Raw genomic sequence first — 25,166 nt, 5'->3', positions numbered from 1 at the left:
GCCCCTGCTGGTTTTGCATGTTAGGAGCTCAACTATAGCATCAGCCCCCTGAAGATAATCCATCAACATAATTAATACGCCTATATATGCGATGCATGGGCTGACCTGGGTTCCTCCCGAATTCACGTGGTACACTAACCCTGGATGCGAGTGTTTGGAGACAGGGCCTTTAGGGGGATTTTACAGTTAAATGGGCTGGCGGGGGGGGGGGGGGGGGGGGCAATCAGACAGGCCTGGAGTCCTCATAGAAGAGGAAGAACGAGATTGCTCTGCTCCCCACTCCCACACTCAGAGGAAAAGCCACGTGAGGGCAGAAACCCACCCCGCCAGCACCCTGACGTTGGACTTGCCGCCTGCTCCAGAACCACGAGAGGATAAACGTCCGTTGGTCAAGCCACCCGGTCGGTGGTGTCTTGCTTTGGCGGCCCCAGGGGACTGTCACAACATGCAAAGCGGTAAGGTGTATCTGTCAGTTAGCACTTTCTCGGCAGAAGAACGGCCTTTAAGACATCTCAGATCCAAGGGAATAAACGCTTCCTCCACGGCCCAGTTCCACGCGTCCCTAGAACAGGAACAGCACAGCCAAGCAGAGGTGGGAGTGAGCGACTGCAGAGGCTTCAGCACGCCGATTTGTCACAGGCCAAGAGAGTGCCCTTTGCTACCCTGTGCACGTGGCTCTTCCGTGCTGTGTCTCAAAAGGCCCTGGGCAGCAGAGGTTGGCAAGGACTCTGGGAAGCAATACACACACAGGGAGGGCCAATGTAAGTCACTGGGCCTGGGAGGATTCACCTCTTATGTCCAAGCCAGCCAACGCAGAAAGTGTGTCTTCAGGGGTGTGGGTCCTGACACCTGTTACTGCTGACCCAGCACCCTACTTACTGACCAGGAGAGCTCGGTGAACGCATCTGCACTGTGGTGTCCACAGAGACGCCCTCGATTCTCCTTCCCTCAAAGATCTAAGGCGCCCGCTCAGGGGATGGGAGCTGGTTTTCACACCACGCCCTGGCAAACTCAGCATTTCCAGAGAGGAAGGTGCGCTGATTCTCGGGAGAGGCTTGTGACCATCTCGTCTGGTCTGTCGAGGCTCATATATATTAACATTTAATGCTAAACTGTCCACTTGCATGTCATCATGTGCAGGGTTTCCAGAATGTTCTCCGACGCACCAGTCCAGGGAAATCTTTTGCAGAAAGCAGATTCTGTGCGTTTAACGATGGACTGTAGGTCTGTGATGGACAACGAGCACAACAGTGATCCTGGAAGTCCTGCTGATGCATAAATCTGTTGGGTCAACTTTGCTTAACAAGCTTCCTACATGGAGAAGCTTGTTTTCAGAGGAAGGCACTGAACATCTCCAAAAGCAGTGCTGTGAGGAACAGTATTTGGGGGGTAGTTTTCCACAACATACACCTGACCGTGGCAGAAGTCACATGGACACAAATAAAATTCACTGGCCTTGTTTCCTTAGATGTCCTCAATCTTCCCTTACAAAATCACTTTAATTTAAGGGGCTCACAATAAATAAAAACAGATGACACCAAGTTTCACTCTAAATGTCTACAGGCCTTCAGCACTGGGGTTCTGTGTCTACAGGCCTTCAGCACTGGGGTTCTGTGTCTACAGGCCTTCAGCACTGGGGTTCTGTGTCTACAGGCCTTCAGCACTGGGGTTCTGTGTCTACAGGGCTTCAGCACTGGGGTTCTGTGTCTATAGGCCTTCAGCACTGGGGTTCTGTGTCTACAGGCCTTCAGCACTGGGGTTCTGTGTCTATAGGGCTTCAGCACTGGGGTTCTGTGTCTATAGGGCTTCAGCACTGGGGTTCTGTGTCTATAGGGCTTCAGCACTGGGGTTCTGTGTCTATAGGGCTTCAGCACTGGGGTTCTGTGTCTATAGGGCTTCAGCACTGGGGTTCTGTGTCTATAGGGCTTCAGCACTGGGGTTCTGTGTCTATAGGGCTTCAGCACTGGGGTTCTGTGTCTATAGGCCTTCAACACTGGGGTTCTGTGTCTATAGGGCTTCAGCACTGGGGTTCTGTATCTCCTGAGAAAGTGAGTTTTGAAAAGGTGAGGAGCTCTGGGACCCCTGCCCTTCCCTCCCGCGCCTGCTCAGGTGTGGGCTCTGCTGAGCGTCCAGGACAAAATGTGCCAAGGGGGCACATGGTCAGGTCACCGGGGAGGGTGTCCTGTGCACCACCCTTTTCCCTTAGAGAGGGGGAGTACATACATCATCTCAGTCTTGGGATGCAGAGGGGCATCTCTCCTTCCCATCTACAACCTGTGATTCAGATAGAGCCCCTGTCAGGCTAGCTGGACAAGGTGCGTGACAGCAGGACAAAGATATCCTGGAGCCTGGCAGGAGGGTGGTGGGAAGGGGGCACTGCTGGGCAGAGCCCGGGGATGCTGTGGAGAGGGTGTCCGAGCCCTGAAGGCGGGTGGGGAACAGTGGGGAAGGGGTCCTAGGTCCAAACAGGCTGAGAGCTTCTCTCAGGAGTATAAAGGACAAGCCCCAAGTTTCCAAGGCTCTTCTTGAGATTTGCAAATGGCACGTGGGGAGTATCTGTGGCTAAGATTCTAAGCGGAACCCAAATCCTGTCCAGAGTTATACGCGTGGTCACAGAACCACACTCTGGGTCTTCTGCTTCAGGGAGACTGGCCAGCAGACACCGCACAAGGCATCAGCTTTTCGGCTCTACCCAGGGAAGACGCAGAAGGAAAATCCTTTGACCTCCCACGGGTTTATCTCACAGAGTTCAATCTTTTAGCTTCCAGCGCAGTTTCTCCCTTTAGGAACACAGCGGCAGTAAGGAGCTCAGACCCACATTCAGCCACGTGTCATCTCTACCGAGTGAATGGTCGCTTGTGCTAGACCCAGGTCTCTGAGTGTGGCACCAGCCTTCTCCTGACCAGGAGCACCTCAGGACCCGGGGGCGAGTAGCAGCGGGTCAGCAACAGGATCCTGGAGGAATCAGGAATCCGATCCCCTAGATGACAATCTAGAACCAGCAGAGAAGGAACCCAGGCAGAAAGCCCAGGGCTAGGTGGCCGGCAGCAGCTTTACTCCTTCAGTAAATGTAATTTCAACACATCCTGAGAGTCTTAGCTGCATTTTGTAAGTGGGGAAAACCGAAACTGAGAGAAAGCACGGTAGTGGGCAAACAGGCCCCAAAGATGTCCACGCCTTACTGACCAGAACCTGGGACGGTGGTCCCTCACATGGTAGAGGGGCTCTGCAGATGGAATTCAGGTATGGACCTGATGATAGGGCGGGTGTTGTAGATTGAATGGCGGGGGGGACTCTAATCAAATCAGGTGTTCCCTGAAAAGCTGTAAACTTCCTCTGGCTGGAGTGGGAGAGATGCTGCAGAGACAGAGATTTCAAGTGTAGGGAGGGTTCGATGCACCTTCCTCCTAGGCTCTGAGAGAGGGGACCGGATCAGACCTGCATGAGCGGAGGGCAGAGAACCAGGTACAGCCAGCAAGGGAAGCGGACCATGGTCCTAACCTGATTCTGCCCGCTACCTGATGAGCTGGGAAATGGGTTCTTGCCAGAGCCTCCAGATAGGAGCCCAGCCCTGCCTGGCTGACTTCTTGATTCCACACCCGAGTCCTGGAGCGGGGAAGCTACACCCCGAACTCTGCCCTAGGGAACCCAGAGATGAAACCCGATGTTGTTTCAAGCGACTAAGTGTGTGGTAACTGGTTACGGCAGCAGTGAGAAGTGACTAAAAGGGACGAGTCCAAGGTTAAGGCTCAGAATTCACGTGTAAGGTTTTGCAAATATACTTATAGATATTATAAATCATTGTGGAAAAAAATAAAAAAACAACCGACACACCCTCTAGTCGTGCTCAGAGGTCTCTAGCTAATAAAACAAACCAGGTATTCAAGGAAGAATGTGCACTAATTTATTGGTGGCTGAGAGAAAGGAACTGGGCAAGAAATTCCCATCCCAATGGCCAATCTGTTTTCCTTGTGCTAAATTCACACCCAAGTTCCTCGTGCATTCGTCTGGGGGACGATGTTTTGTGTTAGCAAACAATGAGACCCTGTATTTTAATCCTGTCGACGGCATGAGATATGTGATGGGGCTGTGGACTTTCAGAACTAGGAGAGTGTTCAAGAATAGCAGGTCCAAGGCCCCCAGGGCCCCTCAGAGATTTGGATCCTCTCACAAACACTTTGGACAAAGCTGCTGCCAAGTCGGGGCTGAAGCGGGTGGCAGATGTCCCCATCAGCCTGGGACTGAGTTCCCAGGGCACAGAGATTCGGGGCTACAACTGTGACAGTCCCCAGCCACTCGAAGTGACCTATGCACTCTAGCTTAAACACACAAAGTAATGGGGACATGTCCCAGTTTGGACAAGCCTTTTCAAAAAAACCAGAAAATCACCCCTCACTTTTTTAAAGGGCATCCTTGGAAATTGCTGGGGCATATTAACTACCTCAGTATTTATTTAACCCAAATTGTGACGAATGCCATGTTTCTCAACCGTGGTATTCATGATCACTCGCTATGGAGCATCTGCAGACATGTCCCCCCCGGCAAAAGGCTCCGTGCATGACACTGTTAGCGACGCAGGGCAGTAGGCTAAGACGGAGTGTGGGAGGAAGCAGCGAGGGATGGAGTGGCCAGGCTGAGGGGTTTTCACACTGCAATGGGGCGGGGGCCGTGGGGAGAGCCACGAGGGTGCTACCACACCAGTGTCCACAAACCCTGAAAAGGCAAAAGCACCAATTTATGGAGAAACCCACAGTACCGTTGGCTATCTGTCTCCGCTCTCCCATTGTGGCAATACGGCTCCTGTCTAGTAGGCATTAGCGGAATGTACAACTGTTTAGTGAATTTTCTTAGAAATCCAAGATACAAGGCATCCTTTTAAATACCTGGCATCCGGCCCCATTGTCCCTGGGAGCGTGGTGGCTTGATACACATAGGTCACACTCTTCATGCTGTCATGACAGCCTACTGAGAACCATCATTCTCGGAAACTGCTGATAACGTGAAGATTTCACAAGCCCGTGCACAAACACACGGGGAACTGAGAAAACCGCTGAGCCCTTCTACTGGCACAACCACGTTGTAAGAATAAATTATGAAGGGGCCCCTCCAGTTACGTCACAAATCGTGGTCACAAAAGTCGCTCCTGGCACCCCATCTCAGCAGTTTACGTTTTGCGTGGATATAGGCGTCTGTGGGTATGAATCTCAAGAATGAGGGACAAAAATCAATTGCTTCGCCATGGGTTTACCGGGAGTCACACTGAACAGAAGTCACCAGAAACAGCACGCGTGGACAAAGCGCGGAGCTCCTGGCAGGTTAACGGTCTTTGTAATTGCAAAGGAAAAAGGTGCCGTCATCGTGTTTGCTTATTCGCTTCAGCCAATCTGAAGATGCTGGGCAAACATCAAGAGCAATTACTACCCACACTCGATTCTGAGATGAAGACGAGTGCCCATTCAGTTGATCTGGGCACAAGAGTGCGTGGGAGGTACGTCATACCTGCTGTCCAGGGAGATTACATCTCTCCCGTTCTTCCATTAGCTACAGTGAACACCAGGTAATTATGTGTGTGATTCCTGCAAACACGGTATTGTTACAGAAGTAGCCTCTGCCTATGAATTGTGGCTAGCCCATTTCTCAATGTCGATTGCAAATGTCCCCCCCCTCCCCGGCCCCGGAAGCGAAGACCATCACGTGCTGTCATCTTTACTCAAGGGCGCTGCCAGCAGGAGGGCGGATGCCGCGGAAGGTCTGGAAAGATGAGAGGGGGCATTTGTGAGGTCCTTAGCATGGAGGATGTCGCTGGGCAGGATGGCTGGACTGAATCACCAGGGCAGTGGAGGCATGTGGGCGGGAAGGGAGGACCTGAAGGAAAGCAGCAGGTCCCAGGAGAGGTCTCGACGGGCTGGAGGGTAGATGGACCAGAAGCTGGGAGAGACAAGGCAAAGACTCGGCCACACAGGATCACAGTGCCTGATTGTGGGTGGCGGTCCGGGACGAAGGCAGCGTTTGAGAATCACACACAAGCTCATTCCAAAGCGAGGCGGCCATGGGAGCTCAGCAAGCCAAGGGTGCTGAGTCTGGCCAGCGAGATGCTGAACAAACAGGAGGTAGCAAGGAAGTGACAGAGGGCTTGCCGGAAAAGGAATAGCGGGACACTTCAGGGGTCCAGGAGCTCCGTTCAGAACATGCTCCAGTGCCTCAAGGATTACACTGAACTGAGACAAGTGAGAATCAACAGCTGCAGGGAGAGCGTTTTTATGAATTCTCCTTATCTTCCACAAAGCATAGGCTCTTAAAGAATTCAGCTGCCAGAAACGCCCTCCCTGGGAGGTTTATAACCGGGGAAAGTTGACTCTGACTGCTGAAGGAAGGTCAGCACAGGTCAGCACCTGGATAAGAAATCGCCTAAACGTTATGACACTGTCATAAAGCTATTGCATCTCCCACCTGTTCTAAGAGCCCATTTATTTTTCCTGACAGTCATTTGTTCTCCTGAAAGTGTCCCTCTGTCTTTCTCCAACCCCTATTAAGATGGTATATAAGCCCCAGACTCCAACTGCCTCCTTGGATCACATTTTTCCTGAGAACCGCCACAACCATAAGTGAGTAAAAATCTGTCTTGTCTCTTACTAATGCCTTTTGTCAGTTTAATTTACAGGCACCCGATACAGAACCTAAGAGAGTACAGGAAACGTTTCTCCTCCCAGACACTGCGATTTGGAAAACAAGCAACCTCGTCCATGGAAACTGAGTATGGACACCAAGCATAGGCAGGTTCAGTGAAAGAAAAGAAATCAAAGGGTAGTGACCGTGCAGGTAATATTCAAGATAGTTAGGATTTTTTTCTTTTTTTTAATGCAGTACGGGAGGGCTTGATAAATCATGCTGCAGGAGATATTAAATAATCCTGAAGCCACTGTATTTTGCTCAGTAGTTGTGAGAGACAAGACGAGAAAGTGGTCATGAGGCCTGGCCAGTGACGGTGGAGGCTGCTGGGTCCCTGAGGCCACTGCAGGAGCAGAGTACGAGAGCACAGTGACTCTCCTCACCCCCAGAAGGTGCTCCAGCATGGCTATGCCTCTGCTGAGAGTGGGAGGCTACCTAAGGAACATCCAATAATGCAGAAGACAGAGGGCCCTGCCCTGCTCACCTGGCCACCAATTTAAGTTTAAACTTGACACAGCAATGCATGTGCTTGCTTCCCATTATTCTGGGAGGTAAAGAAGTTCTTCCCAGAGAGCCAAAAATGGCAGGAGCACGTTGATAGCCCACGCCTGTCGGCAGACTTTGAAGACAGAGACAGTGTACGGTAAAAAGAGGTACTGAAGGTGGTTCTTAAATTAACGTTTCTTTGACAAGAGGTCAGGTAAAATATATTAACTGCCCTTTTCCCACACTGAAAAGTCAACTCGGGTGATTCCTCCTGTAATTGAGAGAATGGTCTTAGTTTTACCAGGAAGACGTTATACAATTAGAACTCACCAACTATAACGGCTTTATCATTCTTTTTTTTTTTTTTTTTACTCTTTAGGTGTATAAACGCTTAATTTGCAGAACTTTCTTAAAAACAAAAGAAAATAAAAGAGGAATAAACAAAAAACCTTGAAACTCAGTTCTTAACAAGAAAGCTAAAACAGCCCAGTAGTAACGACCATGCTTCCTGGAACGGACTTCAGGATTGACTTGTAATAAAAGTCAACCCATGTCCCGTGTCCATGACGCCATCATCCCTTTTACTTCGCACCAGAGCAGTGAATGGAGAACTCACACACCCCGAGGACCTGGGGGTGACTCCCAGCTTGACCCCCAACCCGCCTGGTGGCGCGGGGCCTGGCCGCTCACGCCTGCAAGGCCGCAGAAGCGCGTGCTCTCGGACCACCTGGGCACGGCTCACACCTGCCGTACGCCTCCTTGGCACACGGCAGGCACTCAGTGAGTGCTCGTGAGTGCTGAGGATGGGTTCAGGGGACTTGTTGGAGACGGCACCACTTTTGCTTATTTTTAGCACCAAAGAATGACAAATGCATATAGCTTCGAAGTAATCGTTTCCGTTAGAACGTGTTTCATGCGAGCGCTGTTAGGCATCTTCTCCTGGAAAAATGGTAACTAACACTTTGACATAATTTCTTCCTGTGACACTGTTTGTTTTGTCTTCCTCTGTATTACTACCACTGTACGTAATTAATTGGATGACACCCACAGCGTAATAAATTCCCGCCGGCAACTGTGAATCTCTCCAGCGACTTAATAATCATAGGAAATGCCCTTGAACTTGGCAAGCATGCTTCTCTTCCGGCTAGTGCTGCATCAAAGAGAAAGCAGTGGGACATGTTCAAAGAACCTTCTCCTATTCCAACAACCCTCTTGGCAAGTGCTTCACGTATGAGGTAGAAAAAAGAACCCAAGCACAAAATTAAGGGTGTGTCCACAACAAGGAGCCTGTTCAAAACTTCCTTTAGTGTTACCACATGCAGATCACCCGAGGAGAAACCCCAAAAGCCTTGACTATATTTGCCTAAGAAACATGACGAGAAAGGTTTCATTTCTGCAAGACAAATGCACGCATAAATAAACATGGATTAGCAACAAGGGTAATGTCTAGAACACTTTATGAGCTAAATTACTGTTAAGATATGCAACTGCTTGTTTTTCTTTGACAAGTTTAAAACAAATGTTATCAGTGAGAAGAACATGGGGATATGCAGACAATATGGGAGCTCTGGAGCTCTGTGTTCACTATGCAGCTGTGCCTTCGCTGTGCATGGTGTCACTGCAAATGGCCTCATGCAAAGCGGGTATGAGGGCGAGCGTGTGCTTTCCCTATAAACTCTGTTTCCCCACATGCTTTAAAACACGTTTGTTTGGGCGCCTGGGTGGCTCAGTTGTTTAAACGACAGCCTTCGGCTCAGGTCATGATCCTGGAGTCCCGGGATCGAGTCCCACATCGGGCTCCCTGCTCAGCGGGGAGTCGGCTTCTCCCTCTGACCCTCCTCCCTCTCGTGCTCTCTGTCTCTCATTCTCTCTCTCACAAATAAACAAAATCTTAAAAAAAATAATAAATAAATAAATAAATAAATAAAACACGTTTGTCTCTCACAACCACTGAGCAAAATACAATGGCTTCAAGATTATTTAACATCTCCTGCCACGTTTCCATTGATACGGTGCTTTTCAAAGGAAGGAATGGCTACCATGGGAAGAGACGTAGTGTGTTTTCCCTTTAATGGCCTCCACCATACAAGCAGTTCATGTGAGGGCCCATATCCTAGGTAATCTTTATCCGCTCCTTCAGATCCTACTGAAAGTAGGTGCCTGCAGACTCTGAACGGCTCTGGGAACCAGTCTGTGCGGCGTGGCAGCTTCATGTCACTTGTGAATCAATAGCAACGTGCACCCAACAAGGAAAATGGCTTTCCTAGCAGGAGGGCTTCATCATCTGAAGGTACAGAGCACTTCAGGAAGCGAGGTTCTTAGGAAAAAGAAGACATTCCCATGGAATTTGTAGGAGGATGCCAAGCATGCGGGCATACTGATGCCCCAATACACGCTGCACCCCACATCTGTGCCGGCAGCCCTGGAAAGGGGCTCCTCTTTCACTCTATGGCTCAGGGGCCCGGCGACTGGGGGCTCGTCCCTCATCGTACAGCTGCCATCGAGCTGGCAGAGATTCGAACCAGCCCAAGTATGTGTACTGACACACTATCAATGGTACTGCTATCACTCAACGATCCCTTACGGCAGTGATGTTATTAAAAAAACGTACGTTTGGTCTCGGTCACTGGCTCCTGGCATAAAAGTCCTAAAGCCCTTGGAATTTCTTGAGCAATCTTGGAGCTATCTTTTGTTATTCGTGATGAGCCCCATTCGTGAGTGTCTGCTAATCACGTGACTATCCGAGATTGCTTACATAGCTTTGGGATGGGTTCCAGAAAGACCAAGACACACTTAGAGGACAAGACTTCCAGCCCTAACCCCGACCTCCAGACGCAGTGATTTGATCACCAATGGGCAATGACTTAATGCATAACGCCTCCGTCATGAAACCTTTAGTCAGACCTCTCAAGAATGAGGTTCTCAGAGCTTCTGGGTTGAGGGACACACTGAGAAGCTGCGACAGGGGCACCGGGAGGGCATGGGAGCTCCACGCCCCCAGCCACCCATGCCTGGCCCTAAGCATCCCTTCCACGGGGCTGCTCCTGACTTGTAGCCTTCATAATAAATCAGAAAACACATGTAAAACGTTTCCCTGAGTGCTGTGACTCATTCTAGTGAATGACTGAAACAGACAAAAGGGGCCTAAGAACGCCCCCAAATTTGTAGTTGGCTAGGCAGGAAGGTGGGTGGCATGGACGCCCCAGTTTCGGATGGCACTGGAGGCGAGGGCACCGTGTGAGACTGAGTCCTGAAGCTGGGGGTGTGCACTGCTTCCTTCTGGCGGTTAGTGTCAGGAATGAACTGAAGTGTGCGATGGTCTGCTGGTGTCAAGGATCAGAGAGGAGCACCTGACTCACACACGTTTACTGCCTTCGCAGGGTCAAGTCAGTAAGTTGGACCCCGAGCCAAACAAAACAATATACAACAAACACAATAACAGATCAATGAAACATGCCCCAGCCCCTCAGCTTCACTTGGAAGCAGGTTTTTGAGTAAGTCTTGCGATCTGAACTGTGCTTGTGATTTGGGTCAGAAAAGGGCGGCATCACATCTCTGGCTCTCTGTGAGTGAGGGGAGGAGAGAGCTAGAAAAGAACGGTCACGAAATGTTCTTCCCTGAACTAATTCTAACCCAAAGTCCCTAAAAACAGGAACCAACAACAACACAGGAACCCACTGTCATCCGGAGGAATGCCCTCCCTGCTGCCAGCACACAACGGCACCAACAGAAACCTGAGCCTCTTGACTCAATCCCCATGTCTTTCTAGAATCAGCAGGGCACACAGTCAGACCTCAGCCCATCCCCTTTCAAGACTGTCTCTCTTGGGGCGCCTGGGTGGCTCAGTTGGTTAGGCGACTGCCTTCGGCTCAGGTCATGATCCTGGAGTCCCGGGATCGAGTCCCACATCGGGCTTCCTGCTCAGCAGGGAGTCTGCTTCTCCCTCTGACCCTCTTCCCTCTCGTGCTCTCTGTCTCTCATTCTCTCTCTCTCTGAAATAAATAAATAAAATCTTTAAAAAAAAAACAAAAAAAAGACTGTCTCTCTGGTGTTCTGGAATCAGCAGGGCATACAGTCAGACCTCAGCCCGCCCCTTCTTGAGACCGTCTCCCTGGTGTTCTGGAATCTGCAGGGCACACAGTCAGACCTCAGCCTGCCCCCTCTCAAGACCGTCTCCCTGATGTTCTAGAATCTGCAGGGCACACAGTCAGACCTCAGGCCGTCCCTTCTCAAGAACGTCTCCCTGGTGTTCTGGAATCTGCACGGCACACAAGTCAGACCTCAGCCCGCCCCTTCTCAAGACCGTCTCCCTGGTGTTCCAGAATCCGCAGGGGCACACAGTCAGACCGCAGCCTGTCCCTTCTCAAGACCATCTCCCTGGTGTTCTGGAATCTGCAGGGCACACAGTCAGACCTCAGCCTGCCCTGTCTCAAGACTGTCTCCCTGATGTTCTAGAATCTGCAAGGCACACAGTCAGACCTCAGGCCGTCCCTTCTCAGGAACGTCTCCCTGGTGTTCTGGAATCTGCAGGGGCACACAGTCAGACCTCAGTCTGTCCCTTCTCAAGACCGTCTCCATGGTGTTCTGGAATCTGCAGGGCACACAGTCAGACCTCAGCCTGCCCCTTCTCAAGACCGTCTCCATGGTGTTCTGGAATCCACAGGGGCACACAGACCTCAGCCTGCCCCTTCTCAAGACCGTCTCCCTGGTGTTCTGGAATCTGCAGGGGCCCACAGTCAGACCTCAGCCCCCTCCCTCTGAAGACCGTCTCCCTGGTGTTCTGGAATCTGCAGGGGCACATAGTCAGACCTCAGCCCGCTCCCTTCTCAAGAAGTCTCACTGGTGTTCTGGAATCTGCAGGGGCACACAGCCAGACCTCAGCCCGCCCCCTCTCAAGACCATCTCCCTGGGGGTGTTCTAGAATCCGCAGGGCACACAGCCAGACCTCAGCCCGCCCCCTCTCAAGACCGTCTCCTTCTTGCGCTGGAATCCGCATAAGCAGGCAGTGGAGGCTAAGCTATCCATCCCAAAAGTAACGGTACAGGGAGGAGAATCTGAAGCAAAGCTGAACAAACACTATCCCCTGGCTCTAAACAGACTTCCAGGTCGCTGTCACCTTTTGCTCCATGTCCACTGTGCGCCCTGCATGATGGAAGTATTGTACACAGGCTGTAGAGGGCACTGGAGCACAAATTCCACCAGTGCCTCCGTCCTGCAGAAAAACAGAAACCTGGAAACTTCATGATAAAACCAAAGGTCACTATGAGCAAAAACCTTGCAATAACAAGATACCCCTCAACAAGCATTTGGAGGGGGGGGCACCGTGAGTTTTGATGATTGACACCTGTGTTGTTATCAATATGTTCCTTGAAGGCTGCTCACTGCGAATAAGGATGCTGCCCTCCCACATCAGTACAGCCCCCTTCCCTGCAGAATGTCCACTGGACAGTGTTCCGTCAAACATAAGCTTTCTAACATACCATCTGTGCATCCCGGATTGTCCCTCTCCCAGGGCCACCCTACGGCCCTGCTCTCCACGGTGGCCCTCCCACAGCGGACAGGAGGCCCTCCAGTCATGGACAAACCCCGCCCGGGGGCTGCACCGGGCAACAGGGCTGCTGCTGCCGCCACTTCTCCTCACTGCTGGCCTTACCTTCTCCATGGGAGGAGGAGGAGAAAATCTCTTCGCACAGGCTAGAAATATGTCGGGATCTGGTTTCCCATTCTTCACTTCGGGGTCATCCCCCAAAACGATGTGGTCAAACAAGCTGAAGAACTCCTTGTGTCTGCTGGTCTTCATCTCAAACGATGTGCGGCCAGAGCTGGTGGCAACGGCCAAGGGCACACCATGCTTTTGCAGGTGGTGGATGAGTTTCTCCACGCCTAGGGAAGAGAAGGGAAAGCCTTCAGGGAAGTGGAGGAAGCACAGGGCCACCAGGCCTCCTGGGGATGCCGTGCCAGCTCTGGGACCTTGACTCTCTGCCACCTATTCTCAGGAACAATCTGATCTGACACACATGACCTGAACGGGAGGGCTAGGGGCTCTGAAACACACCTACTCAAACCAAAACTCAAAAAGCAATTCAGGGCTTCCCTATAGCATTTCCCAAAGTAACAGAAGGCAATTTCACTGGAAAGAAACACTGCTTTGTTTGCCGGTCCTCTTTTGCTGAAATGTGGAAGCCAGGCAGAGTGAGCCCAGGGAGGTACCTCTGCACTTGGTGGGCCACGGTTTGTTTTGTTTTGTTTTGTTTCCGGAAGCAATGATTATGCAATGATTATGCTGTTGGTGTTTCCTGAGAAAACTCGCCATGCTACTGAAAGCAATTCAGTCATTCGTCACTGCCAGGGAGAGGAAATCCTGAAAGGGCCTCTACCAGAAGCGGAGGACAAAGACCAGAGCTGAAGGAGAGCTGTAACGCTACCTGATAAGGGAACAGAGGATGAAACAGACCTTGCTGAATGCGGCTGAGCTACAGCAGCAACACATCACATGGAAGGAACACCTCCCACACTCTCAGTCACTGTAAGTGTTAAGTACAGGGAACACGGAGGTGAATACCATTATTCAGAGAGCCACTGGAGAGAGGGCTGGTTATCAGAAACGTGTTGAACACAACAGTACTTTCCACCTGGAAACCTTTGCCGACTATGACAGTAACGTCTAAATCCACACACAACACTAATTATCTAAAGCAATATTTTAAATAATCATATAATCATTACTGTTTTAGTAACTGCATCAGGCGATGTCCCTACTTTCTTAATCGCTACAAAAAAAGACAGACACACTCATTTTTTTCAAACAGCTAAAGCTGTTCACAAAGACAACAAATACTGTGAGCGTTTGACCTTTAAGAGAAATAGTCTGGAGATGTTCAAAGGAAGATTCAAAGGATCTTAACTCTGTGCAAGGACAACGTTAAAAAAAAAAAAAAAAAAAAAAAAAAAAAAAAGCAAAATCTAGCACTCTCCTGGATGTGAAATTCACAGTGTCTGACATCTAATCAAGAGTTACCACACCTACACATAAGCGGACATACACAACGCATGTCCAGGAGAAAACAGCAATCAAAAGAAATGAACAGAGACATGGCTGTGATGAAGGAATTAGCATATCATGACCTTCTAGAAGCTTTATAAACTGTATAAATACGCCCAAGTTCGAGACTACCATCAGAATGGAAAAAATGAAACAGAAACAAAATTGATATCCAATTAGATACTATCTTCAGAAAACTTACTTTAAATATAATATTCAGGCAGGTTAAAAATAAATGGATTGAAAACCACGTATTTTGTAGCTACCAATCAAAAGTAGGGCTAGCTATATTAATAGCAGAAAAGTGTGCTTTAAAACAAGGAATGAGAGTCTCAGAGATAACTAGGTACATTTCATAATAACAAGTAGGTCAACTGATCAACAAGACATAATTCTAAATGTGTATGCATCTTATAACAGAGCTTCAAAATACATAAAGCAAAAACTAATAGAACTGCATAGAGAAACAGACTGAGGTTACGTGGAACAAGCAGAGAGAAAGTAGAATACAGCAGACTTCAAAAACACTATCAAGCAACTTAACTGATTTGACATTTATATAACACTTCACCCAAAATAGCAGAATACAAATTATTTTCAAGTGCACCTAGAACATTCAATAAGATAGAACATGAGTCTGTGAGCTATAAAAAACTCTAAAACATTTTACAATAATTGAAATCATTCAAAATATGTTCCCTGATGATAAAAGAATTAAAATAGCTATCAATAACTGAAAGGTATGTGGGAAAAAATATTTGGACATTAAACAAGTTTCTATGTAAGACACGAGTCAAAAGATGAAGTCACAAAGGGAAATTAGATAATCTTTTGTAGAGAACAAAAAGCTAACATATCAAAATTCATGGGATGTGGCTGAAACATTGTTTAGAGGAAAACTGATGGCACTAAATGCTTGTATTACAGAAGGCGGTCTAAAACCAGTCATCTAAGTTGTCCCATTAAAAACTAGAAGAAAGTAGACCAATGATTTAAGCTTTCACCCTAAGAAAGTGAAAGAAAAGAGCAAAATCAAGTTAAAGCAAATAGAAGGGAAGAAAAAAAAAGAGAGGAAATCAATGAAACAGCATAAAAGAGAATACAGAAAATCAATTAAATGAAAAGCTGGTCCTTTGAAAAGTTCAATTTAATTGGCAGACTGTTAGCCAAACTGATCAAGAAAAAAAGGAAGATCCAAATTTAACAGTGCTAATAATCAGAGGACATCTCTACAGATCCTTAAATTCATTAAAAGTATTAAAAAATATGATTATGAGCAGCTTTATGCCAATACATTTAACAGCTTAGATAAAATGGAGAGACTCTTTAAAAGATACAAAGCTCACTCAAGAAGACAGTAATAACCTCAACAGCCCTATTCCTTGTAAATAATTTGTAGTTAAAAAAAAAAACCTTCTCATATGTAGGACTGGATGGCCTCACTGGTGAACTTAACACACACTTGAGAAAGAAACAACACCAATCCTGAGCAAGCTTTTCAGAAAATAGGAGGGAATGTGTTCCAACTCATTTCATGAGACCAAGTACTTCTGTGATACCAGAGCTGAACAAAAGCCAGACAAGAAAACTACAGATCCATATATCTCACGTTAACACCTTCTTCGCACTTAAAAACGGTTTCAACCAGTACTAGTCTTCTACATAATCAGTTTCCACGAAGTCTGAATACATTAGTTGGAAGGATGAAGATGCCAAAACACTCAATTAGTTTGCAACAACCACTGATTAATATCATGGATTACATCTATTAGCTAAATTTCAATTAAAAACCTTTACCTCACTGGTGGGTGGCAGGAAAGAATGCTTATGATAAAAACAAAGCCAATAACAAAACTTTGTCTGGGTACAGTAATTAAAGGTGAGGACTGTTAACCTTAAAAATAAAACTGCTAGTCATTCTACCAGCAAAAATGGACTGACTCGGGAAGAGCAGAGAATCACAGTCCAGGAGAAGCGAGTTACGGCAAAACCACAGGCAAGTCCAACAAAGAAAAGAGAGGGACATTATTTTACGGAGAAGAAGGAGGAAGTTGGAGGGGTTGTTTTGAACCAAAGTCCACTGGAGAAACGCAAAAGTCCAGAATGAAGATGGTTTCTCATTGGCTGAGTTGCAGGGGAGGTAGGTTTCTAATAGAAGATGCAGAGTACATCTTTCCCTGCTGGGGCCTGTAATTGGTGAGTGTTTCTTGTTGACGATTCCTCTGTTCAAGCTGTAATTGATCATTCTTTCTGTGAATGACACTGAGTGGGACAGCTTCACCCACCAGCCTCCCTTCTGGTATCCCATGTCCACTTTAGTGAGGTTTCTCCTTATATATGTTCACAGTATCAAAATGATATGAATTTAAAACAAGATTTTCAAATTACTAGATTACACAAGAACAAACCACACTTAAAAAAAAATAATGGAGCATATTTAAACACCCAGCTCTCTCTAAAACACATGGGAAAAGAAAGTTTTGCTGAAAATGTTCTTTTGTGCTATTCATTAAAAAAAAAAAAAATCACATATAGTTTCTATCATGTTAGCTAATGCCATCAACATTTCTCGTTCGGTGAATGTTTTGTCCTGTACCTACGTAACAGTAAAGTACTATAGGTACACAAAGGCACAGCGACAAACCTATCTGGGAGGGTGCATACTCAACACCTGCATTGATAGGGGAATGAATCACAAATGGTTCCGCAGGACTGTTTTCCAATCAGCCACAGCGTCCTGAGCGCCTTGGCTGAGACCAGTGTGAACATGAGACCCAAGAGAAGGATGCGACTGCAGTCCTCTGGGTGAGACATCAGGCCAACATGCGTCCTCTTCATGCTCAATGTTATCGCCTATCAAATAGCAACGACCAGCTCTCCTCGCGGAGCTGCTACATGGGAGTGCAAGTACACGGTCACGCACGTAAAATCACCTCGGTGGCTGCTCGACAGCCATGACAGTAAGCCCCAAATAAAAGCTCGCCGTTGTCATGATCATCAGCTAAAACTAGAGGATACAGTCACTAAGAAATCATTCAAATCTCTGGATATATAATTGGCTGACTCCGTAAAAAAAACTTCTGTACTCTTTAACTACTCTCTTATTCAGTCACTGCCCCTGAGAAGCAAAAGACTAAAAACGTAAGTGGAGTTCTACCCTGAAGAGAAGCTGGTTAATTAAATATATAAATGAAATCCAGCTAACAGCTTCTGGCCCTTGGCGTGCTGAAGTCGGTTTAAGGGAAGGGCAAAAAGACAGATATCTCTTGCTACAAAGAATCAGCTCTCAGAGGATGAATCTACAGGGGAAGAAATACAAAATGTGAAGAATCAGCAGTCTTGATAGGAAGAATGCTTTCCTCTTACTTCATCCTAAAGACCTGAGACTGATGAGAGAGAACAGGGATGCTGCCATTAAAATGGATTTGGAAAAGGAAAAATGTAGAAAAGACTGAGATCTGACCTGAGTTAAGGTATTTCTCTGGAATTCATTCATTGAGTGGATATATCTGTGAACATCCTATTAGCTCAGGCTGGTGTGTCCTACTAGCACGACTAGCACTTGACCCTAAACACAAAGACCTACAGCGAGGAGTTAACAATATGGCAGAGATGAATCTTACACAGAAATGTGCACGCCATTAGGAACTATGGAGTGCGCACTGAGTGTGTAGATTTCTCTAGGGTTAGCCCTGGGAAGACAATGTCAGTTAATGAATGCCACCAGCTACCCATAAGCAGACAGACAATGATCCTGTCCTGGGACCCCAGACACTCTGTAGGACTCTGCCCAGCCTAGACCTTCTATGGTGACAGTGTCTGGCCGGCCCCCTCTTCACCCGGACCCACCCACGTGTAAGGGGCTTGGGTATAGTGCCTTTCCTGGAAAGTGTCTTTCACAATCCCCGGGAAGGCAGACAGGCTAATACCTTGGTATTACAGATCAAAGGCCTGGGATGGAGTACAGCGGGTTGACTGGTGACCCCCCAAAAGATATGTCCAAGTTCTCACCTTTCGTCTAATGATCTTATGTGAAAAGAGGGTCTTTGTAGATATGATGAAGGATCTTGAGAAAAACATCATCCTGGATTTAGGGTGGGCCTTAAATGCAATGGCTAGTCTTTTAGTCTGTTTGGGCTGTTAGAACACAACGCCCCCAGACTCGGTGGCTTATAAACGACAGATATTTATTTCTCAGAGTTGTGGAAGTTGGAAGTCAGGATAAAGGCACCACAGATTCCGAGCTGGTGAGGCCCCTTGTGGAGCACAGTCAACTGGTCACTGTGTCCTCAGATGGTAGAAGGGGCAGCTAGTTCTATGGGGTCTCTTTTATAAGGGCACTAATCCCATAGGTGAGGGCTCCACCCCCATGACCTGATCACCTCCTGACAGCCCTACCTCCTAATACCTTCACACTGGGGGATCAGGGATTCCAGGTATGAATTTTGTGGGGGGCACAAACATTCAGACCACAGCAACTGTGTCCCCGTAAGAGAAGAGGAGAGAGACAGAGAGACAGCCCTGTGTAGACAGATGCAGAAAACGGAGAGTTGCAGCCAGAAGTCGATGAATACCTGGAGTCTTCAGAAGCTGGAAGAAAGAAGGAAGGATCCTCCCCTAAGCTTCAGGAGGGTGTATGGCCCTGCCAAGGCCTGATTTTGGATTTTTGGTCTCCAGAACCGTGAGAACATAAATCTCTCTTGTCGTAAGCCACCATGTTTGTGGTCATTTGTTAGAGCAGCTGCAAGAAGCTAACACATGGTAGAAGACCAGAAACGTGACTGAGAAAGAGTGAAATTCATGACAGTAAGGGTGAAAATGTACTGGTGACATTGCACAAATTGGTAGCAGACAAGGAAGGACAGAGCTCGGGAAGGAAAAGGAAAAGAAACACACAAAGGAATAAACAGCTTTGCAGATGCTCTCCATTTCAGTAGGAAGAGGCCCCAGGAATGTCTAGCTACCAACTCCAAGACCCAAAGAGCTGGCAAGGGGCAGTCACTCCCCTGGGGCCAAGAGCAGGGAGGCATGCAGGGTCCTGGGAGGTGGTGGAACAGTAGTTCTCAACGGGGGTTTTCCGACACCTCTCCTCACTCAGAGGAGATATTCGGCAGTGCCTGGACTTCAACTGGACCGCTTTCTAGTCAGCGCCTGGTGATGGAAGGCCCATAGGCAGTGTGTTCACAGTCCCGGGGAGATCAACGAGTACTGACTCACCCTAGCCCTTTCAGGGGTGGATTCTAAGTCCTCCTGCCCTCAGTACGGGGACAGTGACGGAGATGACCGCACATTCTACCCTCGTGCCAGGATGCAGGATTTGAAGGACAGGCCCTTCTGAAGTGAGGACAATTCAGGTGAAGGGCTCCCCTTCTAGGAAGTGATGCTACACTGTGGACACAGCTCAGGAGCACTGAAATTTCCATCAGCCTCCTACCATATTCAGGTGGACATGACAATGATTTCCTGATCTACCATTTCATTTAAGGCACTGGATCTCAAGTGGGAGGGGGTCAGTTTTGCTCCCATCCCTGCTGGGGGACATCTGGCAATGTCTGGAGTTTTTTTGTTTGTTTGTTTTTTGGTTGTCACAACTGGGGAGTGGAATGCTCCTGGCATCTGGGGGTGGAGAGCAGGGATGCCGGTCAATATCCAAACTACAGTGCACAGGACTCCCCACGGCAGAATGAGGCATGCAGAACCCAATGTCACCACTGCTGAGGCTGAGAATTCCTGCCTTAGCACGAGAGACTCTGTCTTGGAAACTCTGGCTTCTAAGAGGAATTTGGACTGTTCCTATGTGTCCAGCATCAGAGCACACCGAAGGGTATGATAAGGAATAAGAAAGAACAGTGCCATCCATGTTGCTCTGGTCCAGAGTTCCCAGCCTGGAGAGGGGTCCGCATGTCAGCAAATCACAGTGTGATAATGACAATGTTTCATGTCTGCCTCCTCCCCTTTTCTGTAACTCAACCATTGTCTGAGGTCACGCTGACCTGGTATGCGCCCCAGTTTCCCAGCTCCTGTGCTACTTTCACTTTTGTCCACGGCAGACAGAATGCCCTGTCTGAAAGCCGGATCATTTATAAAATGGGATGGGGTGGGATGTCCACATCACATGGTTCCAGGCAAGAGAAAGTCACTGGTATGGACTGGAGCCCCTCTGAAATTCCCATGTTATAGCCTTAAGCCCCAGTGGGGTGGTGCTGGATGTGGAGACTTTGGGAGGTGACTGGGATTATATGAGGCCATGAGGTGGAGCCCCCATGAGATCAGTGCCCTTAGAAGAAAAGGAAGACACACCTCACTGGAACCTCACCGTGCTGGCACCCAGACCTTGTACCTCCAACCTCTAGAACGGTAAGAAATACATGTCTGTGATTTACACCACCCATAGTATTTTGGCATGGCAGCTCACGCTAAGACACAAAGATGAAAACATTACGCTCAGGCTACACCCTCAAGTCTTAGAAGATATTGGATATAGTTAATGTCCTTCCTGTATTAAAGTGGGCAGAGGAAGAGAGTTCCCCTCATTTCTATGGCTCAGATGCACATCCCCAGGTGACCCAAAGCAACAGGCCTCTCACACATCACGTTTACAACCTTGTCACCCCACAATGAAGCCCACTAGGCAACTAGGCCTACACAGAGGACTCCCAATCAGGATTCTGGGGTATACAAAGCATACTCCCCAGAATTCATGTCTACCCAGAAACTTACAATGTGACCCTATCTGGAAATATGGTCTTTGCAGGTGTAAGTGGTTAAGAATCTGGAGATGAAGTCATCTTGGATTTACAGGGTGAGCCCTAAGTCCAACTGGTGTCCTTACAAGGAGAGGATGCAGAAATGTGGGGAGGAAAGCCACGCGAAGAGAGGCAGAGATGGGAGGGACGCAGCCACAAGCCAAGGGATGCCTGGTGCCCCAGAATGTGGAAGAGGCAGGAAGGACCTTCCCCTAGTGCTGGCTTGGGGCACAAGTAGGAGCCTTCTACAAGGGAAAGCTATCATCTGGAGTAGGCCTTTTCCTTGGTGGTCCTTGAAACGTTGGTGTTTGCATCTTTGTCATGAGGTGACTCATGTCTCTAGAGAAGAGTGTTCCAGGATCTTGCCGGTTGTTGAGGTAAAAGGGGCTTCAGCGGGCAAATGGTCCCTTCATCCCCCATGTTCTCTGCATCCTCCAGGAGCCTTATTTGCCATTTGAAGCCTCTCTGGTTCAGTGTATGGAACAGAATCCTGTGTTCTGCCTGGGGTGGGGAAGGATGGCATCTTGGATGCACAAAATGGGGCAGAGGACCCGGGGGTCCATCTCCCTCGCATCCAGGATTTCTACCCGCCCCGCAGTGCTATTTGCCCTGTTTCATCCTGCCTTCTGTGAAACACGCATCCAGCCTGCCGTCTATTTTTAAATGCAAAAAGAGTCAAAAGAAGAATATTTTGTGACACATGAAAATAATCTGAGATTCAAATTTCAATGTCCACACAGAAAGCTTTGCGGGAGCACAGCCACACCCATTCACATCTGTGTGGACTGTGGCTGCTTTCAGCTCAAAAGGTAGAGAAGTCAGTAGTTGAGACAAATGCCGTGCATGGTCTACAAAGCCAAAAAAGCAGAAAAAGTCTGCCGACCTCTGCTACATGGCAAACAGGTCTTGTGCATGCACCAGAGAAAAAACATCAGAAGTGATGGACAAATAAGAGGTAAATCTCATCGTGACAGAGGCCAGCCAGGCATTGGGATCTAAGTCTTCTGCCTCTTAGCCAAGGATGCTAGTGAGAAGCATCACAGTTAACAGGGATTCTTCCAGAGGCCTTACCAGGGAATTACCATTCTAGAAAATGAATCCACAACCCCAGTGCTTTCTTCCGTCATACACTTAACTATTTGCTAATTATGCTCAAATTACTGGAGCATTATCAGAGCAAACTCAAAGTAATGTTGAGAATTTAAATATTTACAGGATGTACACATTGTATACACTGTATAATAAAATGGGATATCTAATGGGGAAATACACAGCACACAGGTATATTCAATGTTTAGCGACGGCTAATGTTCAACTCCTGTACTATGCAGTTCAATCAATGGGATAATTTCCCATACAGAACAGTTTATTCATCAGAGGTCCACCATTTCAATGCAACCGAAAAGGGTCAGAATTTTTAAATCTGCAAAATATTTTCTTCATCTTATGAAATTTAGTCTATAGAAATCCCTACTGAGCAAAAATCGTGTAGATAAAAATCAAATCACTCTGATAAACAAACATGTTTGAAATCTCCTTATTAAACTGCCATTTCAATAGACTGTGCAAAGACAAAGAAAATCAGTCAAATAAGATTCATATGACCCAGAGAGTATCTCAGTTGGAAGTTGCACATTATTTTCTGAAATGTGGGACATTCAGAAGATGATCATTTCTGGCAAATTAGTGACACTTTGATCACATGCAGTGTTCTGCAGCTAGAATGTCAACTCACAAAGCCGCTGGTTTCCACCCGAGAAGATCCTTTGTCCCAGGAGGATCTGGAGACATCCCGGAGGTCCTGCCCTCTGCCCTCCAAGTCAGCCCCAAGCCCCACCCCATCTCGGCACACGGTCGTCTCTTCCGTCCAAGTGACAAATGTTGCCCTTCGTAACTTCTGACATCACCTGGAAAACTCAGAATCAGCTATCTCTGCTTCCCAAACCGAGTAAAGGCCATTGTTCTGTGTCCCATAAAGGATCAGACAACAGGAGAGCAAGTCTTGTCCTCGCTCCACAGAAATGGCCCTGAGTGGTTGTCAAGTGCATTAGGAGCCTCCACTGAACAGATGTGACGATCAGGAGCCCTGTCCTTACACAATGACAGGGATCATTACGGAGACTCTTCAACGGGTGTGGCTGGCCGTCGGTGGTGAACGGGGGACATGAGGGAACATGTGGTAGTCTATTCTTTGACACCTGACTGGAGTACACGGGCCTCCTAGGTTTGCACAGATTCTAGAAAGACTAAGACACTCTGTAAAAAAGCATACTGAATTTCAACATTTCCTCCCATCTGTTTTGTTAATATTTGAAGAGAGTGGCCAATTACCATTGAGCCTTCAACAACGCAGAGGTGGAGGTGCTGAGCCTCACACAGTTAAAAACACATGCATAACGGCGCCTGGGTGGCTCAGGCGGGTAAGCGTCTGCCTTCGGCTCAGATCACGATCCTGGGGTCCTGGGATCGAGCCCCGCATCAGGCTCCCTGCTCAGTGGGGAGTCTGCTTCTCCCTCTTCCTCGGCCCCTCCCTCCCCCCCCCCCCACTCATTCTCTCTCTCCCAAATAAATAAAATCTTTAGGGAAAAAAAATGCAAACGTAACTCTGACTCTCCCCAAAATTAACTACGTAGAGCCTACCAATAACAAGCAGCCAATCAACAGATATTTTGTGTGTGATGTGTATTATATACTGTGTTCTTATAATAAAGTAACCTGCAGAAAAGAAAATGTGACTAAGAAAATCATAAAAAATACATTTACCATACTCAACTGCATTTATAGAAAAAAAAAATCTGCATCTAAGTGGGCCCATGCAGGTCAAGGGTCAACTGTATTTCAAAACACTGACAAGTCTGGAGAAAAATTTCATTCTGTGCCTTTGTTTATTTGACTGAAAGTTGCTTAAAGTGTTAATTTTATTTACTATGAATCACTTTTAAGGTTGCTGCTTCTAAGGATTTGTCACTCAAAATCAATGTACAAAACAGCTATTTAAATAGACTTTTATTTATAGCCCAAGAGAAAAATATCACAGGAAATGCTGATAGCTCACTGAATCTTAGTGAGTCTCTTTTATAAGCTCTGAGTAATAAGATAAAACTCTTGAAGTTCACTTGCGCAAGGAAGCACTAGGAACGTTACAAAACCAAGCCTAAAATAACGTGTCTGGTTCACCGCAGACGAAGCCGCCGAACTCCATGTTCACCATCACAGTCGTGTGCCAACAGCCTGCAAGTGCACAGGCCAAGAGCTCACTGTTCATGCTTCTCTGAGGCCGTGGTCCACCCTCACCGATACAGCATGAGCCCAGGGCCGCCGACATCACCGAAGGGGCGTAAAGCTGCAGATGATACGAACGTACCGGGCAGACTTGGGTTTCCAATGTGTGCACACGTACGTGGTAATGGAAAAGAAACGTGACCACTTTCCAAATAGCTCCCACCAGCAGTGGATTCCTTTTGCCTGCCTCATGCATCCAAAAGTGTGACCAAAATAACAGCAGACCCTACGCTGGTGATCCCCGAGTCATCAGAAAGCGATTTGACCCATTTGCAGGGAGCACAATATTAATATATGATCGTTTCCATCACTATTTTTTCTTGCCGGCACTTTGCACGAGTTTCAACTGTGTGGCCAGAGTTTGTGTTGTGATGTTTGTGTTGATGCCCTTTTCTGTGAATCATTTCGGATATGAAATTCTTGCCGTTAGAGTCTGTGCTCCGAGGAATCGCTGTGCTCCGAGGAAACCCAAAAAAAGGAATTGCTGAGACAGGGAGGAATGAGGTGCTTCCGTGCGTTTTTCTGTGTCTTCTCCGCTGGGGAGAGATGCAGAGAAAGGCACCAGGTCTGGAAGATGATGCAGGAACCATTCGCTAAGGGGTATCCGCTTTCAACCGGTGAGCCGGCAAAGAAGTACCCGCCGCGGTGCTTGAGAGTTCATCTGACTGTGTCCCTGACACTGGGACCCACTCAGCACCGGCTGGGTGCTCAGGTGGACACGAAGGAAGGCTTTCTGCCCAAATGCAGTGTGTAAATGCTGCCTGGGGCTGAGGAGACACGCAAATTTGTCACATTCATGTGAACATCTTCTGTGGTATACCGTCACCATGTCTTTCCATGTCGCCTGTCCAGGAATTTTACCAAAATACAACTACGTCATCCTCCCAAGGCTTCTGGCACTTTAGAAAAGAAACGTAATTTTTCTTTATTGTGGTAAAATC

At 47.8% G+C, this 25,166-nt stretch overlaps 1 protein-coding gene across 2 annotated transcripts in view; it reads right to left on the bottom strand.

Moving 5' to 3' along the window:
• Positions 1-25,166, bottom strand: part of LOC113930608 (pseudouridine 5'-phosphatase) — a 133,580-nt gene that overhangs the window by 59,415 nt on the left and 48,999 nt on the right. For both annotated transcript variants that reach the window (XM_027607865.1, XM_027607864.2), the window contains exon 3: positions 12,809-13,038. In XM_027607865.1, coding sequence (XP_027463666.1) covers positions 12,809-13,038 — 230 coding nt within the window. The remainder of the gene's footprint in view (positions 1-12,808; positions 13,039-25,166) is intronic.

Source organism: Zalophus californianus, chromosome X (genome assembly GCF_009762305.2).
Source record: "Zalophus californianus isolate mZalCal1 chromosome X, mZalCal1.pri.v2, whole genome shotgun sequence".
NCBI lineage: Eukaryota > Metazoa > Chordata > Mammalia > Carnivora > Otariidae > Zalophus > Zalophus californianus.
The sequence above is the reverse complement of the archived record's forward strand: the minus strand, read 5'-3'. Positions and strand labels throughout refer to the sequence as shown.